Source organism: Oncorhynchus clarkii, chromosome 26 (assembly GCF_045791955.1).
Source record: "Oncorhynchus clarkii lewisi isolate Uvic-CL-2024 chromosome 26, UVic_Ocla_1.0, whole genome shotgun sequence".
NCBI classification, from domain to species: domain Eukaryota; kingdom Metazoa; phylum Chordata; class Actinopteri; order Salmoniformes; family Salmonidae; genus Oncorhynchus; species Oncorhynchus clarkii.
In genome coordinates this window covers 43,804,793-43,831,744 of record NC_092172.1, presented here as the reverse complement: position 1 = coordinate 43,831,744, position 26,952 = coordinate 43,804,793, and the positions used below count along the sequence as shown (strand labels likewise).

At 46.1% G+C, this 26,952-nt stretch overlaps 1 protein-coding gene across 1 annotated transcript in view; it reads right to left on the bottom strand.

Annotated features, from left to right (window-relative positions):
- Positions 1 to 5,753: 5,753 nt before the first annotated feature.
- LOC139385042 (synaptic vesicle glycoprotein 2B-like) overlaps positions 5,754 to 26,952 on the bottom strand; it is a 64,742-nt gene continuing 43,543 nt past the window's right edge. The window contains exons 3-13 of the mRNA XM_071130080.1: positions 16,715 to 16,895; positions 15,667 to 15,818; positions 13,934 to 14,067; positions 11,793 to 11,882; positions 11,216 to 11,329; positions 10,549 to 10,637; positions 10,156 to 10,320; positions 9,903 to 10,036; positions 6,857 to 7,060; positions 6,323 to 6,482; positions 5,754 to 6,029 (exon numbers count right to left, since the gene is read on the bottom strand). Coding sequence (XP_070986181.1) covers positions 5,846 to 6,029; positions 6,323 to 6,482; positions 6,857 to 7,060; positions 9,903 to 10,036; positions 10,156 to 10,320; positions 10,549 to 10,637; positions 11,216 to 11,329; positions 11,793 to 11,882; positions 13,934 to 14,067; positions 15,667 to 15,818; positions 16,715 to 16,895 — 1,607 coding nt within the window. The 3' untranslated portion in view covers positions 5,754 to 5,845. The remainder of the gene's footprint in view (positions 6,030 to 6,322; positions 6,483 to 6,856; positions 7,061 to 9,902; positions 10,037 to 10,155; positions 10,321 to 10,548; positions 10,638 to 11,215; positions 11,330 to 11,792; positions 11,883 to 13,933; positions 14,068 to 15,666; positions 15,819 to 16,714; positions 16,896 to 26,952) is intronic.

The following is a 26,952-nucleotide window of genomic DNA, read 5'->3' as shown; positions in this document are numbered from 1 at the left end:
TTGTACTGTAACTCAACCATAGTTTCTGGTATATTGTACTGTAACTCAACCATAGTTTCTGGTATATTGTACTGTAACTCAACCATAGTTTCTGGTATATTGTACTGTAACTCAACCATAGTTTCTGGTATATTGTACTGTAACCCAACCATAGTTTCTGGTATATTGTACTGTAACTCAACCATAGTTTCTGGTATATTGTACTGTAACTCAACCATAGTTTCTGGTATATTGTACTGTAACTCAACCATAGTTTCTGCTATATTGTACTGTAACTCAACCATAGTTTCTGCTATATTGTACTGTAACTCAACCATAGTTTCTGGTATATTGTACTGTAACTCAACCATAGTTTCTGGTATATTGTACTGTAACTCAACCATAGTTTCTGGTATATTGTACTGTAACTCAACCATAGTTTCTGGTATATTGTACTGTAACTCAACCTTAGTTTCTGGTATTTGTTATCTTTCTGGAGTCAGATAAACATGTTTATAATTGTTTCGTCTTATTACAAGTCGCACGTGAGGTACAGTATTTCTAATATCATAAATACTGTATATACACATTTTAAATACATTACTGCCCACTACAATGATGGATCCAGCTTCAGAGATACTAACTACAACATTTCACATAGACAGAAATGACCCACACATTACAACACCATTTAATTGTTTTACCATCACAAAACAAAGGGTTAGTATGTTTTCCTGTCTGCCATCTCATAGTGGTCTTTCCTTTGGGGGGGGGGGGGTCAGGGTTATAATAATGGGTTAAGGGTTAGTATGTTTTCCTGTCTACCATCTCATAGTGGTCTTTCCTTTGGGGGGGGGGGGGGGGTCAGGGTTATAATAATGGGTTAAGGCTGACTCCCAATAACACATCTGGCTGTAGGTATCCAGAATAAACTATCCATTACCTTTAAAAGATGAGGTTTGTTATAGTAAACTTTAGTTCTGCCCTGAACTTCTCTCCCTTCAACTAGGACACTGTTGTTCCCTTTGTGAATCAAGACATTGAGTAAAGTGAACAGAATAGATGTGAACAACCATGAAGGGTTGATGTGACTTATATCATGTAGCTATTATTTTACAACTGGTCTAATAATGTACAACAACAAATACAACGCTGGTCATCAAACTAAAGTATTTACTAAATAAACAGCATTTGGATTTAAAATACACACGCACAGCTCAATCAAGTCAAAAAGGTCCATATTCCTTAGAAATGTCAACATGTTGTTGATGTAAATATAGAACATGCTGTAAACCAGTGTTTCCCAACCCTGGGGGTACTGGAGGATCAGGGTTGGGATGTTGGGGGTACAGGAGGACCATAGTTGGGATGTTGGGGTACAGGAGGACCAGTGTTGGGCTGTTGGGGGGTACTGGTGGACCAGAGATGGGATGTTAGGGGTACTGGAGGACCAGAGTTGGGGGTACTGAAGGACCAGAGTTGGGATGTTGGGGGGTACTGAAGGACCAGGGTTGGGCTGTTGGGGGGTACTGGAGGACCAGAGTTGGGATGTTGGGGGGTACTGGAGGACCAGAGTTGGGATGTTGGGGGGTACTGGAGGACCAGAGTTGGGGGTACAGGGGGACCAGAGTTGGGATGTTGGGGGTACTGGAGGACCAGAGTTGGGATGTTGGGGGGTACTGGAGGACCAGAGTTGGGGGTACAGGAGGACCAGAGTTAGGGGTACTGGAGGACCAGAGTTGGGGGTACAGGGGGACCAGGGTTGGGGGTACTGGAGGACCAGAGCTGGGGGTACAGGAGGACCAGAGTTGCGATGTTGGGGGGTACTGGAGGACCAGAGTTGGGGGTACAGGAGGACCAGAGTTGGGATGTTGGGGGGTACTGGTGGACCAGAGATGGGATGTTAGGGGTACTGGATGACCAGAGTTGGGGATACTGAAGGACCAGAGTTGTGATGTTGGGGGGTACTGAAGGACCAGGGTTGGGCTGTTGGGGGATACTGGAGGAGCAGAGTTGGGATGTTGGGGGGTACTGGAGGACCAGAGTTGGGATGTTGGGGGGTACTGGAGGACCAGAGTTGGGGGTACAGGAAGACCAGAGTTAGGGGTACTGGAGGACCAGAGTTGGGGGTACAGGGGGACCAGAGTTGGGGGTACAGGAGGACCAGAGCTGGGGGTACAGGAGGACCAGAGTTGGGATGTTGGGGGGTACTGGAGGACCAGAGTTGGGATGTTGGGGGGTACTGGAGGACCAGAGTTGGGGGTACAGGGGGACCAGGGTTGAGGGTACTGGAGGACCAGTGCTGGGGGTACAGGAGGACCAGAGTTGGGATGTTGGGGGGTACTGGAGGACCAGAGTTAGGGGTACAGGAGGACCAGAGTTGGGATGTTGGGGGGTACTGGTGGACCAGAGATGGGATGTTAGGGGTACTGGAGGACCAGAGTTGGGGGTACTGAAGGACCAGAGTTGGGATGTTGGGGGGTACTGAAGGACCAGGGTTGGGCTGTTGGGGGATACTGGAAGAGCAGAGTTGGGATGTTGGGGGGTACTGGAGGACCAGAGATAGGATGTTGGGGGGTACTGGAGGACCAGAGTTGGGGGTACAGGAGGACCAGAGTTAGGGGTACTGGATGACCAGAGTTGGGGGTACAGGGGGACCAGGTTTGGGGGTACAGGAGGACCAGAGCTGGGGGTACAGGAGGACCAGAGTTGGGATGTTGGGGGGTACTGGAGGACCAGAGTTGGGGGTACAGGAGGACCAGAGTTGGGATGTTGGGGGGTACTGGTGGACCAGAGATGGGATGTTGGGGGTACTGGAGGACCAGGGTTGGGAGTACAGGACGACCAGAGCTGGGGGTACAGGAGGACCAGAGTTGGGATGTTGGGGGGTACTGGAGGACCCGAGTTGGGATGTTGGCGGGTACTGGAGGACCAGAGTTGGGGGTACAGGAGGACCAGAGTTGGGATGTTGGGGGGTACTGGTGGACCAGAGATGGGATGTTGGGGGGTACAGGAGGACCAGAGTTGGGATGTTGGGGGGTACTGGTGTACCAGAGATGGGATGTTGGGGGGTACTGGAGGACCAGAGTTGGGGGTACAGGAGGACCAGAGTTGGGATGTTGGGGGGTACTGGTGGACCAGAGATGGGATGTTGGGGGTACTGGAGGACCAGAGTTGGGGGTACAGGAGGACCAGAGTTGGGAGTACAGGACGACCAGAGCTGGGGGTACAGGAGGACCAGAGTTGGGATGTTGGGGGTACTGGAGGACCAGAGTTGGGGGTACTGGAGGACCAGAGTTGGGAGTACAGGACGACCAGAGCTGGGGGTACAGGAGGACCAGAGTTGGGATGTTGGGGGGTACTGGTGTACCAGAGATGGGATGTTGGGGGGTACTGGAGGACCAGAGTTGGGGGTACAGGAGGACCAGAGTTGGGATGTTGGGGGGTACTGGTGGACCAGAGATGGGATGTTGGGGGTACTGGAGGACCAGGGTTGGGGGTACAGGAGGACCAGAGTTGGGATGTTGGGGGGTACTGGAGGACCAGAGTTGCGATGTTGGGGGATACTGGAGGACCAGAGTTGGAGGTACAGGAGGACCAGAGTTGGGGGTACTGGAGGACCAGAGTTGGGATGTTGGGGGGTACTGGAGGACCAGAGTTGGGGGTACAGGAGGACCAGAGTTGGGGGTACAGGAGGACCAGAGTTGGGGGTACTGGAGGACCAGAGTTGGGGGTACAGGAGGACCAGAGTTGGGATGTTCGGGGGTACTGGAGGACCAGAGTTGGGATGTTGGGGGTTACTGGAGGACCAGAGTTGGGGGTACAGGAGGACCAGAGTTGGGATGTTGGGGGGTACTGGAGGACCAGAGTTGGGATGTTGGGGGGTACTGGAGGACCAGAGTTGTGGGTACAGGAGGACCAGAGTTGGGGGTACAGGAGGACCAGAGTTGGGATGTTGGGGGGTACTGGAGGACCAGAGTTGTGGGTACAGGAGGACCAGAGTTGGGGGTACTGGAGGACCAGAGTTGGGGGTACTGGAGGACCAGGGTTGGGCTGTTGGGGGTACTGGAGGAGCAGAGTTGGGAAACACTGCTGTAAATGATACTTAGTGACTTTAAAAATAGAGTAAAATATAAAAGTGTCTAAACTCACATTTTCACATAATTTTAGAAAAAAACAAATCTTACATTGTCATGGCAACAGACATCCAAGACAGGATTTAATAGAATCAGTATCTAGAACACAGCTCTTCTGGACAAGGAGAGCCTGAACACAGACTAGACAGGATTTAATAGAATCAGTATCATTCTACTGGAAAAGATGAGACTGAACACAGACTAGACAGGATTTAATAGAATCAGTATCTAGAACACAGCTCTTCTGGACAAGGAGAGACTGAACACAGACTAGACAGGATTTAATAGAATCACTATCAGTCTACTGGAAAAGGAGAGACTGAACACAGACTAGACAGGATTTAATAGAATCAGTATCTAGAACACAGCTCTTCTGGAAAAGGAGAGACTGAACACAGACAAGACATGATTTAATAGAATCAGTATCTAGAACACAGCTCTTCTGGACAAGGAGAGACTGAACACAGACTAGACAGGGTTTAATAGAATCAGTATCTAGAACACAGCTCTTCTGGAAAAGGAGAGACTGAACACAGACAAGACATGATTTAATAGAATCAGTATCTAGAACACAGCTCTTCTGGAAAAGGAGAGACTGAACACAGACTAGACAGGATTTAATAGAATCAGTATCAGTCTACTGGAAAAGGAGAGACTGAACACAGACAAGACAGGATTTAGTAGAATCAGTATCTAGAACACAGCTCTTCTGGACAAGGAGAGACTGAACACAAGACTAGACAGGATTTAATAGAATCAGTATCTAGAACACAGCTCTTCTGGAAAAGGAGAGACTGAACACAAACAATACAACAAACATATTGGTACGTCAACAGAAGCATCCACTGTACAGCAGAAGAGGTTGTCGTCCTGGTTAATAGATACAACAGGAGCTGAAGACCAGATGCTGAGCGATACACAGGGATGAATATATATAAATGGAGTCCTTGGAAAGAAGGGGGGTGTGGAATAGAATGGAGGGGTTTCTGAACCACATTCAGTGGTTCAGCTGGAAAGTTAAGGGCAAAGAGGAAAGGGGACAATTCAAGCACCTGACTACCCGAGATGAAAGTTCACACAATGGAATGGAACAAGGACAATGAAAAATTGGTTCTGAATCGTACAATAGCGTTACATTGAAACCTTAGCCGTTGTTGAATTCCAACCCAAATGTCAACCTAATACCTTTCCTGAACAGTTAGTTTTAAATCAAAGCACAACATGGTAAAACTGTCTGTCATCTTCCAAGTAAATATATTTCTCATCTTCCAAGTAAATATATTTCTCCTATTCTTTAATTTTAATTTAAAATAATTTGAAACACATTTTAAAACATACCAAATACAGAGTGACATGTCCTGCTCTACCTGGGTGGTGTACAGAAGGGGGGTGGACAGAAGAAAAACACAATATCAAACAATGTAAAATGGTGACATGTCTTGATGAGGGTACCGTTCGTTCTATACATCACCATGGGAACAGAAAGCCCATCCCCTATTCTGTCACACACAACTCACTTCACATGTGGAAGTCTCTCTCCCAACTGGACCAACCTATATGTACAGACATCTTTATTTGGCCGTGACGTTGTAAAGGTTTGCAAAATTCCACTAACTTTCCCCAAATTCCCACGCAGGAAGTCTGGGAATCTTCCCACCAAGATGTTTTGAGAACCTGTGGAAAGTCGCAGAAATTTTACAACCCTTGATGCTGTAGATGTTTAGCTGTTTTCACTCCAGGATCTTCTCCCGTGTGTCGGGCAGTTTGGTGGCCAGCAGACCTCCACAGGCGAGCGCTGCGAACGCCAGGAAAATGGGGATGATCTTTGTGATGCCGATGAACTTGGCAAAGATGACGCTGCCAATAATGGCTGCCAGCTTACAGGTACCGTTCAGCACTCCGAACGCTGTGCATCTGAGGAAGAGAGAGGTACAGACATCAGTGGGTTTAGGGCAGGTGCTTAAAGGACAGTTTACAACAGTGGTTCTCAACCGGCGGGTCGGGAGGTTTTGAATGGATCACAGGTGTCTGAGTAAAAACTACCTGGTTCAATTTGAAACAACCTGCTTCAGTTTGGGTCCCGAGGCAAAACCAGTTGAAAACCTTTGGTTTATAGTATTTTTCCAATGACCACCTAAATCCCTCATCATGAACAACACAGACGTCTGATACCAGGACATGGACATGGGGATTGGGGTTCTCTGTACCTTTTAGCAGAAGGGTAGATTTCTACTGTGATGACCTCCAGTCCGTTCCAGGCCGCGACGCTGGTAGCGTAGAAAAGGCACTGAAATAATATAACTGCCCCCTGACTGAAGCTGAGGAGCAGGAGGAACGTACAAACTGCTGATATCAGCATAGAACCACCTGGTGGAGAGAGAGAGAGAGACAGGGAGAGAGAGACAGAGACAGAGACAGAAAGAGAGAGAGAGAGAGAAAGAGAGAGAGAGAGAGAGACAGAGACAGAAAGAGAGAGAGAGAGAGAGAGAGACAGAGAGAGAGAGAGAGAGAGACAGACAGACAGACAGACAGACAGAGACAGACAGACAGACAGACAGACAGACAGACAGACAGACAGACAGGGAGAGGGGGGGGGCAGAGAGGGAGAGAGAGGGAGACAGAGTGAAAGAGACAGACAGAGAGAGAGAGAATGATTTCAGAGTTGCTGCCATAGTTTCAGGTTGTTTTGTACCATTGATTATTTTCCCACTGAGCCACATACGTGTCTTCACTTCCCTCACCTATAATTTTGATCCTTCCTATCTTGTCCATGAAGAGGGCTGACAGGATGTTGCCTGGCAGTGTCGCTAGACTCCCCAGGAAGCTGACCATGTAGATGACGATGTCGTTCTCCTCCTGGAAGTTCAGATGGCAGCCTTTCTTCGGATGGAGAAACGTGGCATTTTCCATCCGACAGTCTATAAACTTAGAGTCTTCCCAAAGGTCTGTCAGTCACGGAGATAAAGGACAGTCCCAAATGAGATCATAAGGGGATCTGTGCTCTGTTCAACGGCACGTTTACAGTGCATTCAGAAAGCATTCAGAACCCTTCACTTTTCCTACTTTCTGTTACATTACAGTATTACTCTAAAATGTTAATTTTTTTATTTTTTATTCACTCATAAATCTACACACAATACACCATAATTACAAAGCAAAAACAGGTTTTTCGAAATCTTTCCAAATGTCTTAAAATTTAAACATGGAAATATCACATTTACGTAGGTATTCAGATCCTTTACTCAGTACTTTGTTGAAGCACTTTGGCAGCGATTACAGCATTGAGTTTTTTTGGGTGTGACGCTAGAAGCTTGGTACACCTGTATTTGGGTAGTTTCTTCACTGCAGATCCTCTCAAGTTCTGTAAGGTTGGATAGGGAGCGTCGCTGCTCAGCTATTTTCAGGCCTCTCCAGAGATGTTCGATTGGATTCAAGTCCGGGCTCTGGCTCGGCCACTCAAGGACATTCAGAGATTTGTCCAGAAGCCACCCTTGTATTGTCTTGGCTGTGTGCTTATGGTCATTGTCCTGTTGGAAGGTGAACCTTCGCCCCAGTCTGAGGTCCTGAGCGTTCTGGAGCAGGTTTTCATCAAGGGTCTCTCTGTACTTTGCTCAGTTCATCTTTCCCTCAAACCTAACTAGTCTCCCAGTCCCTGCCACTGAAAAATGGCAGGATGGTGCCAGGTTTCCTCCAGACTTGATGCTTGGCATTCAAGCGAAAGAGTTCAATCTTGGCTTCATCAGACACGGGAATCTTGTTTCTCATCGTCTGAAAGTCCTTAGATGCCTTTTGGCAAACTCCAAGTGGGCTGTCATGTGCCTTTTACTGAGGAGTGGTTTCCATCTGTCCAGTCCACCATAAAGGCCTGATTGCTAGAGTGCTGCTAGAGTGCTGCAGAGATGGTTGTCCTTTTGGAAGGTTCTCCAATCTCCACAGAGGAACTCTGGAGCTCTGTCATAGTGAACATGGGCGTCTTAGTCACCTCCCTAACCAAGTCCCTTCCCCCCCAATTGCTCAGTTTGGCTTGGCAGCCAGCTCTAGGAAGAGTCTTGGTGATTCCAAACTTCTTCCATTTAAGAATGATGGAGGCCACTGTGTTCTTCGGGACAGAAATGTTTTGGCACCCTTCCCAAGATCTGTGCCAAGACACAATCCTGTGTTGGAGCTCTACGGACAATTCCTTCAACCTCATGGCTTGGTTTTTGCTCTGACATGCACTGTCAACTGTGGGACCTTATATAGACAGGTGTGTGCCTTTCCAAATGATGTTCAATCAATTTAATTTCCATTGAAACATCTCAAGGATGATCAATGGAAACAGGATACACCTGAGCTCAATTTTGAGTCTTAAAGCAAAGAATCTCAATGCTTATGTAAATAACCTCTTGGCGCATCGATCCCTTTATCGGGATCCTTTTCATCAACATCCGCTGAATTGCAGAGCGCCAAATTCAAATGAAATTACTAAAAATATTTAATTTTCATGAAATCACACCAAAATATACCAAAACACAGTTTAGCTTTACAAAAACAATAAACAAATAACGACCGTGAAGCTAAATGAGAACTAGCTTGTTGTTAATCCACCTGGCAATCAGATTTCAAAAAAGCTTTACAGCAAAAGCAAACCAAGCGTTTAAGTTAGGACACCTCTCTCAGCAGACAAAACATTACAAACAGCTAGCAGCAAAGTAGATTGGTCACGAAACTCAGAAAAGCAATAAAATGAATCGCTTACCTTTGATGATCTTCGGATGTTTGCACTCACGAGACTCCCAGTTACACACTAAATGTTTGTTATGTTCCATAAAGATTATTTTTATATCCAAAAACCTCCATTTGGTTGGCGCGTTTTGTTGAGTAATCCACAGGATCGTGTTGATCACGACGAGCAGACAAAAATTCCAAATAGTATCAGTAAAGTTTGTAGAAACATGTCAAACGTTTTTTATAATCAATCCTCAGGTTGTTTTTACAATAAATAATCGATAATATTTCAACCGGACGGTACCTTTTTCAATAGGAGAGAGAGAAAAGGTCTGCTCCAAGCTGCTCGCACATGCAAAACTCTGGGGACACAGCTATCCACTGACGCGATGTGATCATTCTCACTCATTTTTCAGAATAAAAGCCTGAAACTATGTCTAAATACTGTTCACACCTTGTGGAAGCTGTAGGGAAAGGAATATGGTTGATATCCCTTTAAATGGAGGGTAGGCATGCAATGGAATAGAGGTTTCATTGCACTTCCTGGTTGGATTTTCCTCGGGTTTTCACCTGCAATATCAGTTCTGTTATACTCACAGACAATATTTTGACAGTTTTGGAAACTTTAGAGTGTTTTCTATCCTAATCTGCATATTATATGCATATTCTAGCTTCTGGGCCTGAGAAATAGGCAGTTTCATTTGGGCACGTTTTTCATCCAAACATCAAAATACTGTCTCAAGAAGATAAGGTATTTATTTTTTATAAATTAGCAAACATAAAAAAAATATATATGTTTCCGTTTTGTCATTGTGAGGATTTATGTGTAGATTGATAAGGATTTTTTATTTTGAATCCATTTTAGAATAGGGCTGTAATGTAAAAAATGTGGAAAAATTTGAGGAGTCTGAATACCTTCCAAATGCACTGTACATCACATACATAATACACCTCACATATCAATGGTTAAGGTGAACAGCAAGGGAGACATTGTACAACCCTGTCTGGTCTCTCTATGGAGCTTGAATCAGGGACAAATGGATTGATTTGTAAAAATCCATGCACAGATATAACACCTACCTGTGTTATAGAAGACCGTGTTCTTGATGGTGCAGTTCTCAAAGTACGTGTTGGTCGACCTGACGTCCTCAAAGTAACAGTTCTCAAACAGGGAATCTTCAAACTTCACAGACTTGATCTCTATATCCATGAACCTAGATAAGAGATAGCACAAGGTTTTTTTTAGAGAGAGAACAGCCCTGCTTCAGGGAAGACATCTGACAACATTGTAACGTACTAGTTGTCCAGTCAAAATATCCCATCTGTGACATACTTGTCATGGACATATTCTCCCTCTTTGTGGATCTGGTTGACCAGGGAGAAGTTGAAGTGGAATCTCTCCACTCGTTCTCGATGGAAGAGTTTCACCTTGGACTCGTACTCCTCATACTGCATGTACTTGATCATGTCAGGGAACCACACCGACAGTCCGTGGTAGCTGAGACACAGAAGTAACAGTCACCCGTCATGATTGACACGTCCAATAGTGACTTGGCAGTGCTCTCGACAGGTAGCAAGCTATCACGTGTTAGATATGCAGACGTTCCCCATCTGGAGAGCTTTGACTGGATTGGATATCTCCTGTGTTGGTTGAGGAGCACCTGATGGGATAACAGGGGGGTTTGTTGAATATACTCACAACAAAAGGTTACTACTGTTTGTTTACCTGAAGGCCATGGTGAACCAGACGATAGCCAGGAACAGACCCTGCAGTCTGAGGTCTGGTGCTGCCAGGGACATCACGTTCTGCATCACCTGGAGACATAGAGTCAACAACACAAACAAGTCATCCTCCTGGTTCAGGCACACTCTTATCAGCAGTGCTATTGACAGTTTTCAACACACTCTTATGAGCAGTGCTATTGACAATGTTCAAAAACTCTAACATTTTAAATCAAGAATATGTGTTGTAGAAATCTAAATCCAACACCTATCATCCTCCTAGGGTTTAGGATCTCTTGGTATAATGGCTGAGGTGTTGTGTTGACAGTCGCTGGACGCTGATTGAATCCCGGTTGGGGCTCCCCCTGAAATGGCTACTATATGTTACCTGTTTGAGGAGGTTGGTGCCTGACAGTCCAACTGTTACATGTTTGAGGAGGTTGGTGTGTCTGACAGTCCAGCTGTTACCTGTTTGAGGAGGTTGGTGTGTCTGACAGTCCAGATGTTACCTGTTTGAGGAGGTTGGTGTCTGACAGTCCAGCTGTTACCTGTTTAAGGAGGTTGGTGTGTCTGACAATCCAGCTGTTACCTGTTTGAGGAGGTTGGTGTGTCTGACAATCCAGCTGTTACCTGTTTGAGGAGGTTGGTGTGTCTGACAATCCAGCTGTTACCTGTTTGAGGAGGTTGGTGTGTCTGACAGTCCAGCGCTGGAAGGATGTTCCAGTGTCACTCTGGATCTCAATGAACTCATCCTCCTGCGTCTTAGGAGTCGTGATGTTGGACACCTGACAGGAGGGACAGGAGAGATTATATCACATTATATTGTTGGAGAAAAAATAGTGATTATATAACATTAGATTGAACTAGGAGTATGGTTCTCTTGACTGTACTAGAGGAGAGTTGGTTTGACCGGTGGTGTACTCACAGTGAATACCCTCTCAGGGTGACTGTACTAGGGGAGAGTTGGTTTGACCGGTGGTGTACTCACAGTGAACACCCTCTCAGGGTGACTGTACTAGAGGAGAGTTGGTTTGACCGGTGGTGTACTCACAGTGAATACCCTCTCAGGGTGACTGTACTAGAGGAGAGTTGAACACCCTCTCTAGTTGACTGTACTAGAGGAGAGTTGGTTTGACCGGAGAGTTGGTTTGACCGGTGGTGTGCTCACAGTGAATACCCTCTCAGGGTGACTGTACTAGGGGAGAGTTGGTTTGACCGGAGAGTTGGTTTGACCGGTGGTGTACTCACAGTGAATACCCTCTCAGGTTCTCCCTTGGCCTTCCAGTTGGTATCATGGACCTGTCTCAGAATCATCCAGGCCTCGTCATGTCTCCCATTCTGAGAAGAGACAGACAGAAACATCTGTCAGTCTATCACATGTAGCTACTGGAATATTCAATGCCATAGAAGGTGGAATATATAGGTACAATCTTAGAAGAAAGGTGCTATCTAGAACCTAAAAGGGTTCTTCAGCTGTCCCCATATGATAACCCTTTTGGTTCAAGGTAGAACCCTTTTTGGTTCCAGATAGAACTCTTTTGGGTTCCATGTAGGGGTTCCATGTCCCATGAACCCTTTGGAGAACCCTTTTTGCTTCCGGATGGAACCCTTTTGGTTCTACATGTTTGTATGCTGTTCTTTGTATGACATTTTAATATTTGATTATTAACCAATGATATTAGGCCACTCTTGGCCATGATTACAGACACCTGTGTCTTTTGACACTATATAAACGAGTCACCCCGCAGTGTTTGTGATTATACCCTGATGAAGACAGCTTGGCTGTCGAAACGTTGGTAATTAAATTATTGCATCTGAGCTCCTAGAGTGTGCAGCTCTCTTTTATTCTTATTTTCTAGTTTTCTACGCTAGCCAGCACCTCGTCTTAATAGGTGTGCGTTTCTTTTTCTTCTAGACCCAAAAGAGTTCTACCTGGAATCAAAAAGGGTTCTACCTGGAACCAAAGGTGGTTAACCTATTGGGAAAGCCGAAGAACGTTTTTGTTCCCCTTTTTTCTAAGAGTGTACAATAACATGTAAGGGACTGGGGGAGATGTTCAACCTTTACAACTCTGTGTGAAGCAACACAGCAGTGAGATTTAGTTCCTGTTTTATTTTGGAGAGGCTGAATGCTATGTGGCTGCTGAGTCATCATAATATCAGAATGCTCTGTGGCTGCTGAGTCATCATAATATCAGAATGCTCTGTGGCTGCTGAGTCATCATAATATCAGAATGCTCTGTGGCTGCTGAGTCATCATAATATCAGAATGCTCTGTGGCTGCTGAGTCATCATAATATCAGAATGCTGTGTGGCTGCTGAGTCATCATAATATCAGAATGCTCTGTGGCTGCTGAGTCATCATAATATCAGAATGCTCTGTGGGTGCTGAGTCATCATAATATCAGAATGCTCTGTGGCTGCTGAGTCATCATAATCTCAGAATGCTCTGTGGCTGCAGAGTCATCATAATATCAGAATGCTCTGTGGCTGCTGAGTCATCATAATCTCAGAATGCTCTGTGGCTGCAGAGTCATCATAATATCAGAATGCTCAGTGGCTGCAGAGTCATCATAATATCAGAATGCTCTGTGGCTGCTGAGTCATCATAATATCAGAATGCTCTGTGGCTGCTGAGTCATCATAATATCAGAATGCTCTGTGGCTGCTGAGTCATCATAATATCAGAATGCTCTGTGGCTGCTGAGTCATTATAATATCAGAATGCTCTGTGGCTGCTGAGTCATCATAATATCAGACTGCTGAGTCAACATAATATCAGAATGCTGAGTCATCATAATATCAGAATGCTATGTGGCTGCTGAGTCATCATAATATCAGAATGCTCTGTGGCTGCTGAGTCATCATAATATCAGAATGCTCTGTGGCTGCTGAGTCATCATAATATCAGAATGCTCTGTGGCTGCTGAGTCATCATAATATCAGAATGCTCTGTGGCTGCTGAGTCATCATAATATCAGAATGCTCTGTGGCTGCTGAGTCATCATAATATCAGAATGCTATGTGGCTGCTGAGTCATAATATCAGAATGCTATGCAGCTGCTGAGTCATCATAATATCAACAATCTCATCCTGATTCTTCCATCTGGCTGCCATTTGGTTCATTCATCCCCCTCCTCTCCCCTTTAACTATTCCCCAGGTTGTTGCTGTAAATGAGAATGTTCTCAGTCAACTGACCTGGTAAAATAACGCTAAAGAATAAGCTGCATACTGTACACACACACACACACACACACACACACACACACACACACACACACCACACACACACACCACACACGCACACACACACACACACACACACACATACACACACACACGCACACACGCGCACGCGCACACACACACGCACACACACAGTCTGTTACCTCCAGGAAGAAGCGTGGACTCTCTGGCATGAAGACCAGTCCAACGAGGGCAATGATGGCTGGAAACATACACACCAGAATGAATACTCTCCAGGTGTGGATCTGATACTGTGTCCCCAGGCTGATGCCCCAGCCTGCAACAACATCAACAACAATAACAACAACAACATACATCAACATACATCCACAACAACAACATCAACAACATCATCATCAATAATAACAACAACATACATCAACAACATGAACAACAACATCAACAACAATAACAACAACAACAAACATCAACATACATCAATAACAACAACATCAACAACAACAACATCAATAACAACAACAACATACACTACCGTCCAAAAGTTTGGGGCCACATAGAAATGTCCTTGTTTTTGAAAGAAAAGCACATTTTTGGTCTATTAAAATAACATTAAATTGATCAGAAATACAGTGTAGACATTGTCAATGTTGTAAATGTCTATTGTAGCTGGAAACGGCTGATTTTAAATGGAATATCTACATAGACGTACAGAGGCTCATTATCAGCAACCATCACTCCTGTGTTCCAATGGCACGTTGTGTTAGCTAATCCAAGTTTATCATTTTAAAAGGCTAATTGATCATTCGAAAACCCTTTTACAATTATGTTAGCACAGCTGAAAACTGTTGTCCTGATTAAAGAAGCAATAAAACTGGCCTTCTTTAGACTAGTTGAGTATCTGGAGCATCAGCATTTCAGGGTTCGATTACAGGCTCAACATGGCCAGAAACAAATATCTTTCTTCTGAAACTCGTCAATCTATTCTTGTTTTGAGAAATGATGACTCTTCCATGCGAGACATTGCCTCTGTACACCTATATAGATATTCCATAAAATAATCAGCCGTTTCTAGCTACAATAGTCATTTACAACATTAACAATGTCTACACCGTATTTCTGATCAATTTGATGTTATTTTAATATGCAAAGAATTGGCTTTTCTCTCAAAAACAAGGACATTTCTAAGTGACCACAAACTTTTGAACGGTGGTGTACATCAACAACAATAACAACATCATACATCAACAACAATAACAACATCATACATCAACAACAATAATAATGATTATAACATCATCATCCTCATCAGCATCATCACCATCAACATCCTCATCATCACCACCATCATCATCACCATCATCATCATCCTCATCATCACCATCACCACCATCACCACCATCATCATCATCATCACCATAATCACCATCATCACCATCATCATCATCATCATCACCATAATCACCATCATCACTATCATCATCATCATCATCACCATCATCACCATCACCATCATCCTCATCATCATCATCATCACCACCATCATCATCACCATCACCATCATGACCATCATCATCCTCATCACCATCATCACCATCATCACCATCACCATCATCATCAGCATCATCATCCTCATCAGCATCATCACCATCATCATCCTCATCATCACCATCACCACCATCATCACCATCATCATCATCACCATCACCACCATCATCATCATCATCACCACCATCACCATCATCACCATCACCAACAACAACAGCACAGTCAGGTCCATTACCTGCTGGGTGACGTTACAGCTGAGCTCAAAGAGTGCATGGGCTCCATCAGGGCCTGATCAGGTCAAGCCCAAACCACTCAATTAATCTACTATGAAATTCATAAAGTATTATAAAACAGCAACATGGCTTGGTACCGTAGTGAGGGATGATTCCCCAGGCGGTAAAGGAGGCGTAGAGCCCACCGAACATCCAGAACATACACAGCCAGCTAAGGTGCTCCCCTCTCTTATCCATCTGGAGGAACTCTGCGAAGTAGGTGTACACGATGGGGACAGTCCCTCCGATCCTGGTGGAACAATACAACAGAGATTAGAGACATTTAAACTCTGAATATATTCTTTAACATGAGCAGGATTGTTGAAACAGTGAAATGGGGTGTTATTCCTCTTGAGGGGGTCTGTTCTGTGGACTTTGTTGAAATCACGCTCTGACCACACAAAACCCCAGACACCTGGACCTATTCTCCCTTTGGCTCCGGTAAAGGGTTCTGTTATGATGTGTGTCCAAATGTCACCTTATTCCCTTTGTAGAGCACAACTTCTGACCAGAGCCCATAGGAAGTGAACTTCATAGGGAATAAGCAGCCATTTGGGACTGGACCATGACGTTATGATCTTGGGGCCTTGGCTGTGCTCAGGGAGTCCTCCAGACAGAGCTGGGTTCAGGGAGTCCTCCAGACAGAGCTGGGTTCAGGGTGTCCTCCAGACAGAGCTGGGTTCAGAGAGTCCTCCAGACAGAAATGGGTTCAGGGAGTCCTCCAGACAGAGCTGGGTTCAGGGCGCCCTCCAGGCAGAGCTGGGCTCAGGGGGAGTCCTCCAGACAGAGCTGGGATCAGAGTGTCCTCCAGACAGAGCTGGGATCAGGGATTCCTCCAGACAGAGCTAGCTTGCAGTAATCATTTCTCTTCATCTCCCTCTCCATCCCTCTCTCAACATCCATCTCTCTTCATCTCCCTCTCCATCCTCTCTCAACATCCATCTCTCTTCATCTCCCTCTCCATCCCTCTCTCTACATCCATCTCTCTTCATCTATCTCTCTTCATCTCCCTCTACATCCATCTCTCTACATCTCTCTCTCTACATCCCTCTCTCCATCTCTCTCTCTACATCCATCTCTCTGCATCCCTCTCGCCATCTCTCTCTTCATCTCTCTCTCCATCTCAGCAACAGAGTCTCATCTCACCCGAAGCCGGAGCAGAACCTGAAGAAGAGGAAGAATCCGTATCCCTGAGCGAAGCAGGACAGGAAGCTGAAGACACAGTCGATGGCCAGACAGTAGATCAGACATTTCCTACGGCCCATCTTATCCGCCAGGCTGCCCCACACGAAAGCCCCCACCATCATCGACACGTACACCAACAGACCTGTTAAGAGAGAGAGAGAAACACAGCTCTGTCAATAGAGGCAGAGACTCTGGAGGACTGATCATTTGGTACAAATCCCAACAACAAAATCTAATCGATCCCCTCAAAATTGGTAATTATCACATTTAGTTAAAACTGAAAATAGAACTTGTATTGACAGAAAAATGTGTTACAGTATATCCCCCCCTCATTTAGTTAAAACTGAAAATAGAACTTGTACTGACAGAAACATGTGTTACAGTATATCCCCCCCTCAGAATCCTCATATAACTCAAAGAAGATATTCCCCACCCTTGAGGAAGAGACCTGCGATTTGCAGGCCCATGGAAATGTCCTCATCTGTAGGGACACAAATTCGCTCACAGGAACACTACCTGATCTGACGAGCACACGAGGGGACAGCTTTATTACAGGCCGTACTGTTTCTAACTGTCTTCATCTCCCCCATAAAAACAACAGTGACAGCACCGTCAACAAAAGCAGAAGGGATCTTTTGCAGCTCTGTAGAAGCCTGGGTCTGTACTTTGTCAATGGTAGGTTACGGGGGGGGGGGGGGGGCTCTTTGGGGAGATTCACCGACTGCTCACCTCTTGGCCACAGTACAGTCGACTATATGATCACAGACATGGACCCCTTCTCTCTCAGCTCATTCACTGTCAAGCCACTAACACCTCTGTCTGATCACAGACACGTTATGTTGTTCCTCAAAAGAACAGACATGGAAACAACCACACACTCACAGCTCACATTCACAGCCCAGTAAGCAACATCAGACATTCATACAGATGGGCCCAAAACAGCACAGAAGAATGGCAGACAGCAACCAGTAACCAAAATATCCAGACACTCTTAAATAACTTCCTGGATAGCACATTCACTCACAGTAAAGAAGGCATCGATCTGGCCGTAAAAAAAAACAAACATCAACTATATATTCAGGCAAACGGCCCTCATTGCTGTGAGACTTTAAAACTCTATAAACGTACACTCAGAATCAAAAAAGCACAGCACAACAGCTGACATTATTTTTTATTTATCTAGGCAAGTCAGTTAAGAACAAATTCGTATTTACAGTGACAGCCTAGGAACAGTGGGTTAACTGCCTTGACAGATTGTTACCTTGTCAGCTCAGGGATTAGATCTAGCAACTCTTTGGTTACTGGTCCAACGCTCCAACCACTAGACTACCTGCCGCCCCTACACTCCAACCCCTAGACTACCTGCCGCCCCTACACTCTAACCACTAGACTACCTGCCGCCCCTACACTCTAACCACTAGGCTACCTGCCACCCCTACACTCTAACCACTAGACTACATGCCGCCCCTACACTCTAACCACTAGACTACCTGCCGCCCCCACGCTCCAACCACTAGACTACATGCCGCCCCTACACTCCAACCACTAGACTACATGCCGCCCCTACACTCTAACCACTAGACTACCTGCCGCCCCTACGCTCCAACCACTAGACTACATGCCGCCCCTACACTCCAACCACTAGACTACATGCCGCCCCTACGCCCTAACCACTAGACTACCTGCCGCCCCTACACTCCAACCACTAGACTACATGCCGCCCCTACGCCCTAACCACTAGACTACCTGCCGCCCCTACACTCTAACCACTAGACTACCTGCCGCCCCTACGCTCCAACCACTAGACTACATGCCGCCCCTACACTCTAACCACTAGGCTACCTGCCGCCCCTACACTCCAACCACTAGACTACCTACCGCCCCTACACTCTAACCACTAGGCTACTTGCCGCCCCTACACTCTAACCACTAGGCTACCTGCCGCCCCTACACTCTAACCACTAGGCTACCTGCCGTCCCTCCACTCTAACCACTAGGCTACCTACCGCCCCTACACTCTAACCACTAGACTACCTACCGCCCCTACACTCTAACCACTAGGCTACCTGCCGCCCCTACACTCTAACCATTAGGCTACCTACCGCCCCTACATCCTAACCACTAGGCTACCTGCCGCCCCTACACTCCAACCACTAGGCTACCTACCGCCCCTACACTCTAACCACTAGGCTACCTACCGCCCCTCCACTCTAACCACTAGGCTACCTGCCGCCCCTACACTCTAACCACTAGACTACCTGCCTGCCCCTCCACTCTAACCACTAGGCTACCTACCGCCCCTACACTCTAACCACTAGGCTACCTACCGCCCCTCCACTCTAACCACTAGGCTACCTGCCGCCCCTACACTCTAACCACTAGACTACCTGCCTGCCCCTACACTCTAACCACTAGACTACCTACCGCCCCTACACTCTAACCACTAGGCTACCTGCCGCCCCTACACTCTAACCATTAGGCTACCTACCGCCCCTACATCCTAACCACTAGGCTACCTGCCGCCCCTACACTCCAACCACTAGGCTACCTACCGCCCCTACACTCTAACCACTAGGCTACCTACCGCCCCTCCACTCTAACCACTAGGCTACCTGCCGCCCCTACACTCTAACCACTAGGCTACCTGCCGCCCCTACACTCCAACCACTAGGCTACCTAACGCCCCTACACTCTAACCACTAGACTACCTGCCCCACCTACACACTAACCACTAGACTACCTGCCGCCCCTACACTCTAACCACTAGGCTACCTAACGCCCCTACACTCTAACCACTAGACTACCTGCCCCACCTACACACTAACCACTAGGCTACCTGCCGCCACCACGCTCTAACCACTAGGCTACCTGCCGCCCCTACACTCTAACCACTAGACTACCTGCCGCCCCTACACTCTTACCACTAGACTACCTGCTGCCCCTACACTCTAACCACTAGACTACCTGCCCCACCTACGCTCCAACCACTAGACTACCTGCCGCCCCTACACTCTAACCATTAGGCTACCTACCGCACCTACACTCTAACCACTAGGCTACCTGCCGCCCCTACACTCCAACCACTAGGCTACCTACCGCCCCTACACTCTAACCACTAGGCTACTTGCCGCCCCTACACTCCAACCACTAGACTACCTGCCCCACCTACGCTCCAACCACTAGACTACCTGCCGCCCCTACACTCTAACCATTAGGCTACCTACCGCACCTACACTCTAACCACTAGACTACCTGCCGCCCCTACACTCTAACCACTAGACTACCTGCCGCCCCTACACTCTTACCACTAGACTACCTGCTGCCCCTACACTCTAACCACTAGACTACCTGCTGCCCCTACACTCCAACCACTAGGCTACCTACCGCCCCTACACTCTAAACACTAGGCTACCTGCCGCCCCTACGCCCTAACCACTAGGCTACCTGCCGCCCCTACGCTCTAACCACTAGGCTACCTGCCGCCCCTACGCTCTAACCACTAGGCTACCTGCCGCCCCTACACTCTAACCACTAGGCTACCTGCTGCCCCAGTCCATAAACACAAACAACTACTGGCAAAATTGGAGAAACCTAAAAATAAAATCAAAACAAGAGGAATTAGCAATATAAAATCTTGACATACAGTATGTACCCATTATAAACTAATAACCCATTATAAACTAATAACCCGATATAAACTAATAACCCGATATAAACTAATAACCCATTATAAACTAATAACCTGATATAAACTAATAACCCATTATAAACTAATAACCCATTATAAACTAATAACCCATTATAAACTAATAACCCGATATAAACTAATAACCCATTATAAACTAATAACCCATTATAAACTAATAACCCATTATAAACTAATAACCCATTATAAACTAATAACCCGATATAAACTAATAACCCATTATAAACTAATAACCCATTATAAACTAATAACCCGTTATAAACGAATACCCCATTATAAACTAATAACCCATTATAAAACGAATATCCCATTATAAACTAATAACCCATTATTAAACTAATTACTCATTATAAACTAATAACCCATTATTAAACTAATTACTCATTATAAACTAATAACCCATTATTAAACTAATTACTCATTATAAACTAATAACCCATTATTAAACTAATTACTCATTATAAACTAATAACCCATTATTAAACTAATTACTCATTATAAACTAATAACCCATTATTAAACTAATTACTCATTATAAACTAATAACCCATTATTAAACTAATTACTCATTATAAACTAATAACCCATTATTAAACTAATTACTCATTAGAAACTAATAACCCGTTATTAAACTAATTACTCATTATAAACTAATTACTCATTATAAACTAATAACCCATTATTAAACTAATTGCCCATTATAAACTAATAACCCATTATTAAACTAATCACCCATTATAAACTAATAACCCATTATAAAACTCTCTACAACACTGTTCAAAGTGATGCAGAACAAATTCATGACAAGTTGAACCGTGTTATAAAAGATATAAAGGCCAATCAAACTGACCATTACTGACTAATCAAACTGACCATTACTGACTAATCAATCTGACCATTACTGACCAATCAAACTGACCATTACTGACCAATCAAACTGACCATTACTGACCAATCAATCTGACCATTACTGACCAATCAATCTGACCATTACTGACCAATCAAACTGACCATTACTGACCAATCAAACTGACCATTACTGACCAATCAAACTGACCATTACTGACCAATCAAACTGACCATTACTGACCAATCAATCTGACCATTACTGACCAATCAATCTGACCATTACTGACCAATCAAACTGACCATTACTGACCAATCAAACTGACCATTACTGACTAATCAATCTGACCATTACTGACCAATCAAACTGACCATTACTGACCAATCAAACTGACCATTACTGACCAATCAAACTGACCATTACTGACCAATCAATCTGACCATTACTGACCAATCAAACTGACCATTACTGACCAATCAAACTGACCATTACTGACCAATCAAACTGACCATTACTGACCAATCAAACTGACCATTACTGACCAATCAATCTGACCATTACTGACCAATCAAATTGACCATTGCTGACCAATCCCCAGACCAGGAGCTCTATAATGCTGTATTTAACCTTCATTTAACTCGGCAAGTCAGTTAACAAAGAATTTTTCATTTACAGTGACGGCCTACACCGGCCAAACACGTAACCAATTGATGCGCAGCCCTATGGGACTGGTATTGAACCAGGGTCTGTAGTGCCTTAGACCACTGCACCACTCGGGAGCCCAAACTCCTGAGTATAAGAAACTTCAGACCCTCAAATTTAAAATGCATGCAGACCTAATGTCATCCTAAATGAGATGCTCAAATTCACTAGTGCAAAATTGGTACAAAATATATCTCAAAATGTATCTCAATTGGTACAAAATATATAGAGTACTGTACACACTACAATTACTTGTGTTTAAAAATAATCTCAACTGGACACCTTAATGAGGCAGTGAATGAACTGAGAGAGGAAGTATGCAGGGCATTCTACTTAATTTAAAAACAAATTCAAATGTGTCATTGAACAAATTGCACTTAATGGCAGCGAGGTGTGGGGTCCACTTGCAAAACAAGATTTCACCCAATAGGACAAACATCCAATTGAAACCCTGCATGCAGAGTTCTGTAAGATTCTCCTACATGTCCAGAGGAAAACTACAAACAATGCATGCAGGGCAGAATTAGGACAATATACACTAATAATACAAACTCAAAAAAGAGCAGTTAAGTTTGGGAAACATCTAAAATACAGTGACCCCCTCTCATATCAGGATGTCTTGCTCCCAGGCAGACTAAATAACTTTTTTGCCCGCTTTGAGGACAATACAGTGCCACTGACACGGCCTGCAACGAAAACATGCGGTCTCTCCTTCACTGCAGCCGAGGTGAGTAAGACATTTAAACGTGTTAACCCTCGCAAGGCTGCAGGCCCAGATGGCATCCCCAGCCACGCCCTCAGAGCATGCGCAGACCAGCTGGCCGGTGTGTTTACGGACATATTCAATCAATCCCTATACCAGTCTGCTGTTCCCACATGCTTCAAGAGGGCCACCATTGTTCCTGTTCCCAAGAAAGCTAAGGTAACTGAGCTAAATGACTACCGCCCCGTAGCACTCACATCCGTCATCATGAAGTGCTTTGAGAGACTAGTCAAGGACCATATCACCTCCACCCTACCTGACACCCTAGACCCACTCCAATTTGCTTACCGCCCAAATAGGTCCACAGACGATGCAATCTCAACCACACTGCACACTGCCCTAACCCATCTGGACAAGAGGAATACCTATGTGAGAATGCTGTTCATCGACTACAGCTCGGCATTCAACACCATAGTACCCTCCAAGCTCGTCATCAAGCTCGAGACCCTGGGTCTCGACCCCGCCCTGTGCAACTGGGTACTGGACTTCCTGACGGGCCGCCCCCAGGTGGTGAGGGTAGGCAACAACATCTCCTCCCCGCTGATCCTCAACACTGGGGCCCCACAAGGGTGCGTTCTGAGCCCTCTCCTGTACTCCCTGTTCACCCACGACTGCGTGGCCACGCACGCCTCCAACTCAATCATCAAGTTTGCGGACGACACAACAGTGGTAGGCTTGATTACCAACAACGATGAGACGGCCTACAGGGAGGAGGTGAGGGCCCTCGGAGTGTGGTGTCAGGAAAATAACCTCACACTCAACGTCAACAAAACTAAGGAGATGATTGTGGACTTCAGGAAACAGCAGAGGGAACACCCCCCTATCCACATCGATGGAACAGTAGTGGAGAGGGTAGCAAGTTTTAAGTTCCTCGGCATACACATCACAGACAAACTGAATTGGTCCACTCACACAGACAGCATCGTGAAGAAGGCGCAGCAGCGCCTCTTCAACCTCAGGAGGCTGAAGAAATTCGGCTTGTCACCAAAAGCACTCACAAACTTCTACAGATGCACAATCGAGAGCATCCTGGCGGGCTGTATCACCGCCTGGTATGGCAACTGCACCGCCCTCAACCGTAAGGCTCTCCAGAGGGTAGTGAGGTCTGCACAACGCATCACCGGGGGCAAACTACCTGCCCTCCAGGACACCTACACCACCCGATGTCACAGGAAGGCCATAAAGATCATCAAGGACATCAACCACCCGAGCCACTGCCTGTTCACCCCGCTATCATCCAGAAGGCGAGGTCAGTACAGGTGCATCAAAGCTGGGACCGAGAGACTGAAAAACAGCTTCTATCTCAAGGCCATCAGACTGTTAAACAGCCACCACTAACACTGAGTGGCTGCTGCCAACACACTGACACTGACTCAACTCCAGCCACTTTAATAATGGGAATTGATGGGAAATGATGTAAATATATCACTAGCCACTTTAAACAATGCTACCTTATATAAATGTTACTTACCCTACATTATTCATCTCATATGCATACGTATATACTGTACTCTATATCATCGACGGTATCCTTATGTAATACATGTATCACTAGCCACTTTATACTATACTATGCCACTTTGTTTACATACTCATCTCATTTGTACATACTGTACCCGATACCATCTACTGTATCTTGCCTATGCTGCTCTGTACCATCACTCATTCATATATCCTTATGTACATATTCTTTATCCCCTTACACTGTGTACAAGACAGTAGTTTTGGAATTGCTAGTTAGATTACTTGTTATTACTGCATTGTCGGAACTAGAAGCACAAGCATTTCGCTACACTCGCATTAACATCTGCTAACCATGTGTATGTGACAAATAAAATTTGATTTGATTTGATTTGATTGATATCATTACCAAGCCCTGCAATGCCAAGAGCAGAGCAAAGAAAATAGTCCCCTCATCCAGCTGGTCCTGGGTCTGAGTTCACTAACCTGTTCTACTAACACACTGAAGCCTCAGTCCGCTCATCCTGCTGGTCCTGGGGCTGAGTTCACTAACCTGTTCTACTAACACACTGAAGCCTCAGTCCCCTCATCCAGCTGGTCCTGAGGCTGAGTTCACTAACCTGTTCTACTAACACACTGAAGCCTCAGTCCCCTCATCCAGCTGGTCCTGGGGCTGAGTTCACTAACCTGTTCTACTAACACACTGAAGCCTCAGTCCCCTCATCCAGCTGGTCCTGGGCCTGAGTTCACTAACCTGCTCTACTAACACACTGAAGCCTCAGTCCGCTCATCCAGCTGGTCCTGGGGCTGAGTTCACTAACCCGTTCTACTAACACACTGAAGCCTCAGTCCCCTCATCCAGCTGGTCCTGGGGCTGAGTTCACTAACCTGTTCTACTAACACACTGAAGCCTCAGTCCCCTCATCCAGCTGGTCCTGGGGCTGAGTTCACTAACCTGCTCTACTAACACACTGAAGCCTCAGTCCCCTCATCCAGCTGGTCCTGAGTTCACTAACCTGTTCTACTAACACACTGAAGCCTCAGTCCGCTCATCCAGCTGGTCCTGAGTTCACTAACCCGTTCTACTAACACACTAAAGCCTCAGTCCCCTCATCCAGCTGGTCCTGAGTTCACTAACCTGTTCTACTAACACACTGAAGCCTCAGTCCGCTCATCCAGCTGGTCCTGAGTTCACTAACCTGTTCTACTAACACACTGAAGCCTCAGTCCCCTCATCCAGCTGGTCCTGGGGCTGAGTTCACTAACCTGTTCTACTAACACACTGAAGCCTCAGTCCCCTCATCCAGCTGGTCCTGGGGCTGAGTTCACTAACCTGTTCTACTAACACACTGAAGCCTCAGTCCCCTCATCCAGCTGGTCCTGGGCCTGAGTTCACTAACCTGCTCTACTAACACACTGAAGCCTCAGTCCGCTCATCCAGCTGGTCCTGGGGCTGAGTTCACTAACCCGTTCTACTAACACACTGAAGCCTCAGTCCCCTCATCCAGCTGGTCCTGGGGCTGAGTTCACTAACCTGTTCTACTAACACACTGAAGCCTCAGTCCCCTCATCCAGCTGGTCCTGGGGCTGAGTTCACTAACCTGCTCTACTAACACACTGAAGCCTCAGTCCCCTCATCCAGCTGGTCCTGAGTTCACTAACCTGTTCTACTAACACACTGAAGCCTCAGTCCGCTCATCCAGCTGGTCCTGAGTTCACTAACCCGTTCTACTAACACACTAAAGCCTCAGTCCCCTCATCCAGCTGGTCCTGAGTTCACTAACCTGTTCTACTAACACACTGAAGACTCAGTCCGCTCATCCAGCTGGTCCTGAGTTCACTAACCCGTTCTACTAACACACTAAAGCCTCAGTCCCCTCATCCAGCTGGTCCTGGGGCTGAGTTCACTAACCTGTTCTACTAACACACTGAAGCCTCAGGACTAGAACACCCAATCAATCAGAATAAAACAAACTACAACACAGTCAAAACAAAACTACATTGCTTATTGGGAAACACAATCACAAAGCAAAATGCAGTGCTATTTAGCCCTAAATCGACGGTACACCGTGGAAAACTATTTGACAACGTACAGGCTCAGTGAGAACAGCCTTGCCATTGAGAAGGGTAGACACAGGAAAACCTGGCTCCCTGTAGAGGAAAGGCTGTGCAACCACTGCACCACAGCAGAACCTGGCTCCCTGTAGAGGAAAGGCTGTGCAACCACTGCACCACAGCAGAACCTGGCTCCCTGTAGAGGAAAGGCTGTGCAACCACTGCACCACAGCAGAACCTGGCTCCCTGTAGAGGAAAGGCTGTGCAACCACTGCACCACAGCAGAACCTGGCTCCCTGTAGAGGAAAGGCTGTGCAACCACTGCACCACAGCAGAACCTGGCTCCCTGTAGAGGAAAGGCTTTGCAACCACTGCACCACAGCAGAACCTGGCTCCCTGTAGAGGAAAGGCTGTGCAACCACTGCACCACAGCAGAACCTGGCTCCCTGTAGAGGAAAGGCTGTGCAACCACTGCACCACAGCAGAACCTGGCTCCCTGTAGAGGAAAGGCTGTGCAACCACTGCACCACAGCAGAACCTGGCTCCCTGTAGAGGAAAGGCTGTGCAACCACTGCACCACAGCAGAACCTGGCTCCCTGTAGAGGAAAGGCTGTGCAACCACTGCACCACAGCAGAACCTGGCTCCCTGTAGAGGAAAGGCTGTG